The sequence below is a fragment of the Moschus berezovskii genome, chromosome 20, assembly GCF_049115385.1.
Source record: "Moschus berezovskii isolate FMDL1 chromosome 20, NW_MosBer_1.0, whole genome shotgun sequence".
NCBI classification, from domain to species: domain Eukaryota; kingdom Metazoa; phylum Chordata; class Mammalia; order Artiodactyla; family Moschidae; genus Moschus; species Moschus berezovskii.
In genome coordinates, this window is record NC_142479.1 from 46,729,110 (window position 1) to 46,739,753 (window position 10,644).

The 10,644-nt window shown below is 60.1% G+C and overlaps 1 protein-coding gene across 3 annotated transcripts in view; it reads left to right on the plus strand.

Annotated features, from left to right (window-relative positions):
• TOM1L2 (target of myb1 like 2 membrane trafficking protein) overlaps positions 1-5,064 on the plus strand; it is a 68,984-nt gene extending 63,920 nt beyond the window's left edge. For 2 of the 3 annotated variants that reach the window (XM_055407470.2, XM_055407472.2), the window contains 3 exons: positions 2,615-2,674; positions 4,150-4,186; positions 4,748-5,064. In XM_055407470.2, the coding sequence (XP_055263445.1) occupies positions 2,615-2,674; positions 4,150-4,186; positions 4,748-4,896 (246 nt within the window). In that variant the 3' untranslated portion in view covers positions 4,897-5,064. The remainder of the gene's footprint in view (positions 1-2,614; positions 2,675-4,149; positions 4,187-4,747) is intronic. The other variant, XM_055407473.2, reaches the window with a different exon arrangement.
• Positions 5,065-10,644: the final 5,580 nt, after the last annotated feature.

Sequence of the window (10,644 nt, forward strand, 5' to 3'; positions counted from 1 at the left end):
GTGCAGTTTGCCCAGGGGGGTGGGGGGGCAGTGTAGGTGCCCCGTCCTGCTTCAGGGTCTTCCTGCCTCTCCGGACTTCGGTCAGAGGGCACATGGTTGTGGGGCGGGGGGCGGGGGGCGGGGGTAGGGGGAGCCAGGGAAGCACAGCAGGAACTGCAGTAGGTCAGCAGAGAGTCTGCTCCAGGTTTGGGGCGGGGGCAGGGCTCCCTGTGAGTGAGCCAGCCAGTGAGCAAGCCGCTCGCCAGCCAGTAGCCAGTTCAGATCAGGGCTGAAGACAGCCCATCTAGCTATCCTGGGTGAGGGAGTCCGGGTGCAGATCCGCATCAGAGTCCCCACATGAGAGGTGCCTTTGTTTCTCTCTCCTTTCCATCTCCTTCCTCCACCTCATGCTCCGCAGCCCCCTTGCCCAGGAGGTGCTCCCCGCAGACCACGTCAGAGCCCAGGTCGCTCAGGGTGAGAACACTGAGACTCCTTGGGCCTGAGGATGCACCCGTGGCTGGGGCTGTTCACAGGGCAGTTAAGTGTCCAGCATATCTGACATGCCTGGTTGTCACAGAAACTTTGCCCTGGCACAGTGCTCCCACATCGACCACGTGGTGGGTGGCTTGTGAGCCCAGGTGCTGCATCCAGCCAGGCAGCGTGGCCCATCCGAAGGTCATGTGAGCTGTCCTATCACCCACACCTGACCTACTCCACACCTCTCAGTCAGGGGTCAGGCCCAGGGCTCCACGCCCTGGGTTTCTGAATTAGAAACAGAACAAGCAGCCCAGAAGTGAAGGGCTCCAGGGTGGTGAGTGGTGGAAGCCGTTGCCCCGTTTCACAGCTGAGGCCGGGGCCCAGAGGCAGGGAGCTCCTGGAGAGGGGCAAGTCCATCCAGGGGAGGGGAGATCTGCCTCCGCCAGCTTGAGGGCTGAGGAGCTTCTCACAGGTCAGTGTTTATCTTCTGACCGTGCTGGCTCTGAAGATCGGTCCAGAGGGGAAAACGGGGCATGATCCCTGACCCCAGGGGGTCAATTCTGAACAGTAAAGAAGGCTTAAAGCCCATGACCCCTTTAGTGGCTTTTTTCAAGCTTTGCAACCTGAGTCTCTCTGCTTGTCCTGGGCAGGCTGAGGCTGGTGGGCGTTAGGGACCCCCTGCTTCCACAGCTGGAGTTGTTGGTTTCTCCCTGGAGACATGCTGACTCTCCATGCTGGGTTCTGGGAACTTGGCAGGTGGCAGACGCCCTCCCTGAGGCCGGCATCCTGGCTTAGAAGAATCACAGTAATGAAAACTGGCATCTCCTGTCATAAGAACGTGTTGGGCGGAAACCCTGCCGGCAAGCGTGAACCTGGCAGGTCGTGCCCCAGGTGCCCCTGCTCCTGCTCACTTGGGAGGGAAGGGGCCTCAGGTGCTGCCAGTGCCCACGGTGGCCCGCCCTGCAGAGCAAGGACCACATGTCCCTTAGCCCCATGGTGGTTTTTCATTCCAACATTCTTAAGGCCCCAGTAGGTCAAATAAATACAAATAATTTGGTGGAGGTTGGCCTGCACCTCTCTGAAATGCCTTTGGAGACCGGATATGGGGTCTGCTGGCCTGGCTGTGTGACCCTGGGGTTAACTCAGCTGCAGACACAGTGCTGGAGAGTTTTCTAGAAACAGTGGGCTTGCAAATGGGTCCCAAGAGGTACTTCGTGGGCCAGCCTAGGTGAGGACACAGGTCACTTCAATCAAGGGCCATCCACCCGTTTCTCAAAGCAGGGAGCCAACATTTCATTAGCGTGACTTCAGGGGGATTAAAGGTTATTCTTACTTCTTATCACATTACTATCTTGTGACATCTGCCAGCAGCTTCACTATTTCCAGCCAAATAGATTTTCGGGCCCTTGGCACAGGCAGCCCCGGCGTGGACAAGGCCCAGGCGATGGTTGGGCACCCTCCTTTTCTCAGGACCCCGGCCCCCTCCCCTGCTTCCCCACCCCCTCCCCTGCTCTCAGGTGCGCTTTTCCCTTTGACCGGGGGAGGAGGGGGCCACAGGCAGTGCTGAAGGCTGGGAGGGGAGGGTGGGGTGAGGAGGCTGCTGCATTCAGGCTGCTTCGCGGTTTTCCCACTAAAGGGACACAGATGACCACAGCCCATGGCCTCTCTGGTCATCAGAGTGCTTGCTTTTGCCTGTGTCTGCTGGTGGAGGAATGTGCTGGGCTGCTGTGGGCGAGGTCACCCCTAGGCCTGGGTGCCCTCCCCACTTGGAAATGCCCCGGGACGCATTTCAGGATCCTTTCAGTGAGCAGAGCCCGGACCCCTGCCAACCCCGCGCCCTGTGCTGTCCTGGGCCATGGGCCGCCGTGCGGCCTCCCCGTCCTGCCAGGGCCCTGGGACCAAGGGCGGACATACTAGTCAAAAAGTTATCCACTGAAGAACGCGTACTGCACCTCCTCCCCGCACCCACCCGGCCGACGCCCTGCTTCTTAGAGTCGCTGCTTCCCTCCCTGCCGCCTCCCTCGGCTGCTGCCCGCCTGCCCCGTGTGTCCCGCTCTGTGCACCTTTGGTTGCCTTGAGCTGCCTGCACTGACGTGTCCGCTGTTCTGTCTCCCTGCCTGGCTGGGGGCTGCCTGGCCGCTGCCTGCCGCCTCCGCAGATCCCTGTGGTGCAGCCCTCGGTCATGGACGACATTGAGGTGTGGCTCAGGACCGACCTGGTGAGACTCCACGTTTCTGTCTTGGTGGGGAGTGGCGAGGCCCAGGCTGGGGCCCCTTGGGGCTGGCCTGGGGGCCCGAGGGGCTGCTTCCTGGGGAGTGGAGGAGGGAGGCTGGGCAGGTGCCTCCAGGACGCACTCTGACTTTTCCCAGTCACTCTGCGATTCCAGGTGTGTGCTCTTGGGTTCTTTTGGTTTTTGTGTGTTTTTTAATTTTGATTTTTTTGGTTTTCATTTTTTTCTTTTAATTGTGAAATTTTCACAGTTGTGAGTGGGTGTTTATTTTTCCATCACTGTCATCACCCTTCCTCAGCGTAGCCTGGCATCTTGGCTTTACTGGCCCCAGAGGCCACTGTCTTTGTCCCCAGAGACAGGCAGGGAGGTTAGGATGTCATGCGTCTCCCCATGGCAGCAGGTTCTGAGAGGGGAAGCTACGCTGGCCGGTCCCCACCCCGCCCCCGGCCCCCATGCCAGCCCCCTGCCAACCACTGTCACCCCCTGGGGAGCTGTTGAAGAAGTGCACTCTGGAAAGGGGTGGTTGTTCACATCATGGCTGACAGGACTGTCGCCCTGACCTGGGGACATGTCATCTCCTGTTTCTTGTCACCTCCTGTCAGGCCCCCCACTAGGATGGCAGACCTTAGGAGGACCTTCTGCCACTCCGGGCCAGCACACCGCCCACCCAGCCCCAAAGACAGGCTTTCCAGAGACACTCACTGCCCTGCAAGCCGCTGCCTGGGGGCTGTGCCAGGGGAGGAAGAGGTGCCTGTTAGGTCCTTCCCAAGAAAACGCCTGGAGAGAAATAGCTGCTGTCACAGAGCAGGCGGGCACACCTGGCCCACCTCACCTCACAAGGGGGCCCCGCACTCGAGGGCAGATCGGGGTGGAGGCAGAAAGGAGGCCAGGGCCATGTCCACCGCCCCTCACTGTCTGTGCAGGGCCCAGTGGCCCCTACATCCCCCAAACAGAACTGACTGCCCAGAGCATCCTCAGTGTCCAAATTGGGGCACGGGAAGAGACTGGCGCTGCTCCTAGGAGGCTGGGGCCCAGCCAACCCCCTGCCGGGGTGCCTTGGGGTCAAGCCCCCATGTCTCCAGGCCTCATGCGGTTCCAGCTGCTGGCATGGCCTTGACCGCCCAGCGCCATGCAGCTGCCCGCGAGTGGAGTGGAGGGGCGCCTGGAGCCCGGCCTCCCCCGGCTCTTCTGCAGTCCTGCTCCGAGTTTCAGCAGGGAAGGAGCTGCACAGTTCAGTTTTTTTCTTTCTGACCTTTCTGGAGGATCTAGAGCCTCCTCAGCTTTTTGTTTTTACTTTTTAAATACAAAAGTTTCTGTTTCTCCAATAAGATGACAGCAGTATTCTGCTCTTGCAGAACTCAGGATGGGAAGTGGGAAGTATCACTGGGTGTTGCCCTGGGGGGTGGGCCGCAGGCGGGAGCGGCCATGGGACAGCACTAACACCCTCTTTCGCTCTCCCACAGAAGGGCGATGACTTGGAGGAGGGCGTCACGAGCGAAGGTAGGCCTGCCTCCGACCCACTGTGGCTGTGCCCTTCCCAGGCTCTGAGAGCCTCCTTGCTGCCCTGGCGCCTCCCATCTCCTGGGCTCTGTCCATCCAGGTCACCTGCTGACGTGGAAGGTGCCAGTAGGCACAATCGGCCATCCCAGGTCCATGGGACCCCAGACTGGCACTCCTGACTGGTCTGCCCCCGACCCCCGAATGGTCATTGCAGTTGAGACAAAACACTGGCCATGCAGTCAGCACAGGGGGTGCTGGTCTGGGGCCCTCTGTAGGCCCTGAGCCCTGCCGGGGTGGGGGGTCCCTGCCAAGATCAAGGAGGAAGTTGCCCCTCCAGCTCTCCCTGCCTTGCTACCAATGCCGATCTGTACGATGGAAAAGCACCAAGTCAGTGGTGGGGCGGGAGTCATAGCTGCCCGCTTCCCTCACGCCCCCTGGGTTGTGGCCGGGCTTCCCGCCTGCCCTGGTTGTGTCAGAGGAGGAAAGGGGACCTCGCCTGTGGGATCAGGTGTGGCAGCTAAGCCCCTACCCATCCTTGCTGGGCCTTGTTCTGTGTTGCAGAGTTTGATAAATTCCTTGAAGAAAGGGCCAAAGCTGCTGAAATGGTTCCCAGCCTCCCATCTCCCCCAGCGGATGCTCCGGCCCCAGCCTCGAATCCCTCAGGCCGGAAGAAGCCAGAACGGTCAGAGGATGCCCTCTTTGCCCTGTGAGCTGTCCTGTGGTTGGTCCCCCCATGGCAGGTCATCTCTCACTCCCGGTCCACACCAGGCTCTGGCCACTCCTCCTATCCCCTGCCCCACCTTGGTCCTGCGCTGCTGTGTCTCCATGGAAACACCACTGTGTTTGCTCCCAGGCCTCCCACTCTTTGGGCCCAGCTTTAGCCACCTTCTCTTTGGGAGGTGGGACAGAGTGTCATTGCAGCTGCAGCCTCTCAGCCTCTGCCCTCCTGCTCCCTCTGCCTGTTGTCTCCAGGAAGAGCTAGTGGCTGGCCCAGCCCCAGGCAGGGCCAGCCCTTTGGGGCTGTTCCCAAGCAGTTCCTCTGGTCACTTGCCCACAGAGAAGGGGCTCAGACTCCAGCCCCATGCCCAGCTCAGCAGGCCTCTCCTCCCCTCCTGTGCCCGCCTTGGTCCCAGAAAGGGCAGGTCTGCAGCTGCGGGCTTGGTCTCGCTCCCCACTGCCGCTCCCTGATGAGAGAGCGGCACTTCAGTAGGCTCTGTGGTGCCCGCAGGTGGCGTCTCTCATCTACCACCTGCTTGACCCTCTTCACTCTCCGCTGCTAGCTCAGGCCCACTGCCGAGCTGGGACCAAGGGGTCTGCCGCAGGCCCATGGCTCCGGTGTGGGCAGAGCCTGCAGAGGTAACATGGCGGTGGCCTCACTGCCCCCATGCACCACTCTGCACACCTCCCCGTCTGTGGAGGGGCCTACACGGTGAGGGCTGGCTCTGGCTGGCCTGGGAAAGCTAGGCGCCTTTCGGAATGTGCTTTGTTCAGCCCGGCCCAGGGTAGCCTCTGCCTCCACCTCCAGGGCCCACAGAGGCAAGCGGTTTTGACCCCGAGTGAGATCCCAGTGACCCAGTGGCCAGCACAACTCCAAGGCCCCTGTGATCCTCCTGGGCAGGGCCTCAGCCTCCCCCACAGACTGTCCTGAAGCCTGACCTCGCAGCCCCACTCCGTCCTGGGTCCTCACTTGGCCCCAGCCTGGTTTAGCCTGAGCTGCCCTGTGCCCAGAAGAGCACATGAGCTATGCCCGCAGCTTCTCGCTGGCCCGGGAGCCCTAGCCCTGCTCAGAGCTCTAGCAGGCGCTCCATGGCATCAGGGCAAAGCTGGGGTCTCCTGGGAGCGTTCAGGGCAGGGTTAGGGGCTATGGGGGGGGGCACCACAGGAGCAGGTGTGGTGGAGTCCGAGGTGCTGTTGGGGGACCCACACCTGGCCTGACCCCCCCTGCAGCTCCCTCCACAGGGGAGGTCTGGGGTCCTGCTGGCACCTCACACCCCAGCTCCTCAGAGGACGCCTCTCCGTGTAGCTGGGTCAGCCTGCTGCACCCTGCCCAGCCGGGCCCCCACGCTGCGTCTCCAAGCCCCTGCCCAGTCCCACCCTCAGTTAGTCTTGGATGCTGAACTGTCTGAAGCCACCTGATGAGCTGCAGGGCAGGTGGCCTGCTTGTGCCTGGCCACTCCAGCCGGTATCCCCAGGCCTCTAGTGTAGCCTGGGGGTGTGTCTCTGTGGGTTGGAGCCTGTCTTGTGGCCTCCGGTGGTCAGTCAGTCCTTCGGGAGTCACAGCAGCCGGGCCCAGCATCTGCTGAGGGAGGAGTCGGCCTCCTGGGGGTCCCCAGGTGGATGGTGTGGCAGGAGCACGTACCTGCCCCGGGGAGACCCCACAATGCCGTCCCCAGCTTCAGCTGCTCAGCCAGGCCCAGTCGAGAGAGGCCAAGCCGCTAGCGTGGTGAGTGATGGTGGCCTCACCAGCTGTCCTGGCTGGAGCTGCCCCTCCGCTCACCCATCAGGTTGCAGCACCCTGCCCCACCTGCCCCTCACCACGCCCAGGAAGCAGGTGCCCAGGACGGGTGCTGCTCGCTCTTCCCGTCCTGAGGCCCCAGGTGCCCGGGCCTATCTCACTGGTTCCCTTCTGTCTGGGAGGCTCAGCCCTCGGGCTGCTCTCCCAGGAGGGAACCCTGGCCAGAGCCTTCTGCCCAGCAGAGTGAGACCCTCTGAGCCACCAGCCTCTGCCAGTGTTAGAGACCGCAGATCCAGTATGTAATTACACTAAATTATTGCTGGGATTCCTTATAAGCACTAATTATACCTGATTATAGGTTAAAATATTTATTTTGTCAAAATATTTTCTTGGGGATGTGTTTAACCCTTTCTGTGTTGTGTGTTGAGATGTGAAAACTAACCCCTTCCTCCTGCCTCTCTGACCAGTGGGCAGCAGCAAATAGCACTGAGTTCGTGTGACCAGGCGCTGTTGGGCCTTTGGCCAACCTGCCCCAGAGTGGCCCTTGCCCGGGACTCCTGGGGGAATGTGACCGACTGGCTTATCTGTGTGCATAAGGACAAGGGCCTCAGAGCTACAGTGGCTCTTCACTGGCCAGGCCAGAGGGCAAGGTGGCCATCTGCTGTCCGTCCTCCCATCTGTCTGTCAGCCTCTCAGTGTGATCAACCGTGCTGTCTGCCCTGGATCCCGCCTCGGCGCCCTGCCCTTCCCCTCCTTACCAAGGTCCAGAGAAGGGAGCCTGGGGAGGTGGGGTGAGTGAGGACCCAGGGCAGCAGGTGCCCAGACTCCAGCTCCTCCTGTTCCTTCCTGCCACCACAGCCCCACTTGGCCTCCACACGCTTCTAACTCAGTCCAACCCAGCCTTCCGGAGGGTTCAGGGGGCTGTGGGCCAGTGAGGAAGAAACCCTGTGGTGGACAGTTGAGCCTTTTGTACTGGCAGCCCCCAGGCCCGGGCCCCCTTCCCTGTCCCCGATGTGGGCATAGCCAACTTCATCACCCAGAAGACGCCCCAAGGCCCCCGCCTTTCCCATGCCCAACTTCAGGCCTTCCTGTCCCTGGGGCGCCCTGAGAATAGCTGTCAACTCAGAAGGCTCATGGCACCTCTCCAGGTGCTCCTAGAGGAAAGGGGGTGAATATTTATTCCCTCGAGTTTGCACTTGATTTGTGAGGGTTCTCAGGTATGTTGTCGGCGTCCCCCAGCCTAGTGGTCTATCACTGTCTGTCTCTGCCGGCAGAGCAGGACTGGAGGGTGGGTCAGTGACACCAGAGCATCTGTCTACCCACGAGCTCTCCTAGATACGTCTGTCTAGTTTGGGATCTTGCATGTAAAATACTCCACAATAAACAAACAAACAGACTGCTGCTGTGCGATCTCTGTTCCGTTGGGCCTGCCAGAGCTGACCTCCGGCTTTGTCTAAGCAGAGGCCGTGTGGGCCTCCGTGCTGCCCGGGAAGTTCGCCCTGCTCCCTCTGCCCGGGGGTGGCAATCGGAATGAGACAAAGGCCCCATGCCAGGGGAGTCTGGGAGCAGCCTCCAGAGTGTGGGGGCCCCAGGCTCTGTGGATGGAAGGCGTGTCCTGTAGAAAGGGGCTGTGGGCCCTGAAAGAGGCCTGCTCTGTGTCCCTTTCAGTTCATTTCAGTCACTCAGTCGTGTCCGACTCTTTGTGACCCCATGGACTGCTGCACGCTAGGCCTCCCTGTCCACCAACTTCTGGAGCTTACTTAAACTCATGTCCATCGAGTCAGTGATGTCATCCAACCATTTCATCCTCTGTCATCCCCTTCTCCTCCTGCCTTCAGTCTTTCCTAGCATCAGGGTCTTTTCCAGTGAGTCAGTTCTTCGCATCAGATGGCCAAAGTATTGGAGTTTCAGCTTCAGCATCAGTCCTTCCAATGAATATTCAGGACTGATTTCCTTTAGGATTGACTGGTTTCATCTCCTTACAGTCCAAGGGACTCTCAAGCGTCTTCAACACCACAGTTCAAAAGCATCAATTCTTCGGCACTCAACTTTCTTTATAGTCCAACTCTCACATCCATACATGACTACTGGAAGAACCATAGCCTTGACTAGACAGACCTTTGTTGGCAAAGTAATGTCTCTGCTTTTTAATATGCTGTCTAGATTGGTCATAGCTTTTTTTCCAAGGAGTAAGCGTCTTTTAATTTCATGGCTGCAGTCACCATCTGCAGTGATTTTGGAGCCCCAAAAAATAAAGTCTGTTACTGTTTCCACTATTTCCTCATCTATTTGCCATAAAATGATGGGACTGGATGCGATGATCTTAGTTTTCTGAATGTTGAGTTTTAAGCCAACTTTTTCACTCTCCTCTTTCACTTTCATTAAGAGGCTCTTTAGTTCGCTTTCTGCCATAAGGGTGGTGTCATCTTCGTATCTGAGGTTACTGTCCTGTGTCCCTGAGTGGGGTGCAAAGTGGGGTGACCCTGAGACATCACCGTGGATGTGCCAGGATCCCATGGCGAGCCTGTGGGATGCCAGATTGGCCAGGAGGGGAGGGGCAGCTCCAGTCCAGTTCTCAGAATTAAGGACACTTTGCAGCCAGGAAGCCCTGGAGCCCTCTTCCAGGGCCTGCAGGGCAGGGAGGTCTTGGGGAGCAGCCAGAAGAGGGGGCAGTGTGGGGAGCCCTGTGGGTCTGCTTATAGCTCATGGCCCATTGCCCACTAGTCCCCCACTGAGACAGCTGAGGAGAAGTCCTTCTACAGCCCCCCTCTCTTCCAGGAAAGGGTCTCTGGGGCCCTGAGGAGCTGGGCATGGGCAGACAAGAGGCCTTGAACGTGCAGGACTTACCCAGAAGTGCCATTTGCTGTAGTGGAACCCCTGCCAGCTCTTGCTGGGTGGCTTCAGAGGGTCTGTGCAGGGGCTGCAGGCCCTCAGAACCAGGGAGTCCACGGGACGGGCCATTCCCTCCCCACCCCTGTCTGGAGCTGCAGGCAGGGTGTCCCGTGATGTGAGAAATGGGGTCAAACGCAGTTAACCCGATGCCTCCAGGGCCCTGCCTGGGTGGATTCCAGGGACAGCGGGGACCAGGGAAGCTCACAGGCCGCTGTAGCCTGCTGTTGCTCAACTCCCATTTTTCAAGAAAAGCCAGGGATGCAGCCTTCAGCGAAATGTCCTTGACAATGAACTCAGAATCAGAACCTGCATGTACTTGGATGTGGTGTAGGTTGATGCCTCACTCTTCCTGTAAGCCCTGGCTCACTGAGTTCTTGAGGCTCTTCCCTGGCCAGTGTACCCCCAGAGCAGCTCAGAGAGAGCTTCAAATGACTTGTCCAGTTACACAGCAGAAGCCAAACTGGCATGAAAACACAGGGTCATCCAAGACCAGAACCAACCATGTTAATGGCCATCTGGTTCCATTATGACCAGATGGGGAGCTGAGAGGAACCCAGTGCTCCCTGCAGGCTCTCTGCTGCCTCGGCCAGAGGCTGGGCAGGTCCCAGCTCAGCTACTACAGAATGAAGCACGAACGGGCAGGCCAGAGACGGGGGCTCCAGGAGTGGGGAGGGGTCTGCATAGCCTGTGAGGCAATGACCAGTGCCGGCAGCCCTGCCAGCTCCCGAGCTTGCCCCGCCACCCGCCCCTGAGTTCCAGCATCAAGGACATAGCTCGGCTCTGCCTGCGCTGGACACCTGCCCCAAACGGCTCTGAACCCACAGAAGATGCCCCTGTGCCTCTCAGACGCCCACAGCAGCAAGGAGCAGAGACGAGGCCGGCCTCTCAGGTGGGACCCGGCCGGACCCCGGCTCTGGGCGGGGCGGCGCGGGCGGGGCGCCGGGTCGGTCGGGCGGCGCACGTGACACCGCCGCCGGGAGCCGGGCGTTGACGCCGCGTCACCCCACTCGGGGCCCCGCGCCCATTGGCTGCGCCTCGGGCCGGGGCGGGGCTCGTCCGGCCGGCTCCCCCGCGGCTCCGGGTGCTCGTCCCTGCCGCCTCGCTCTGCTCA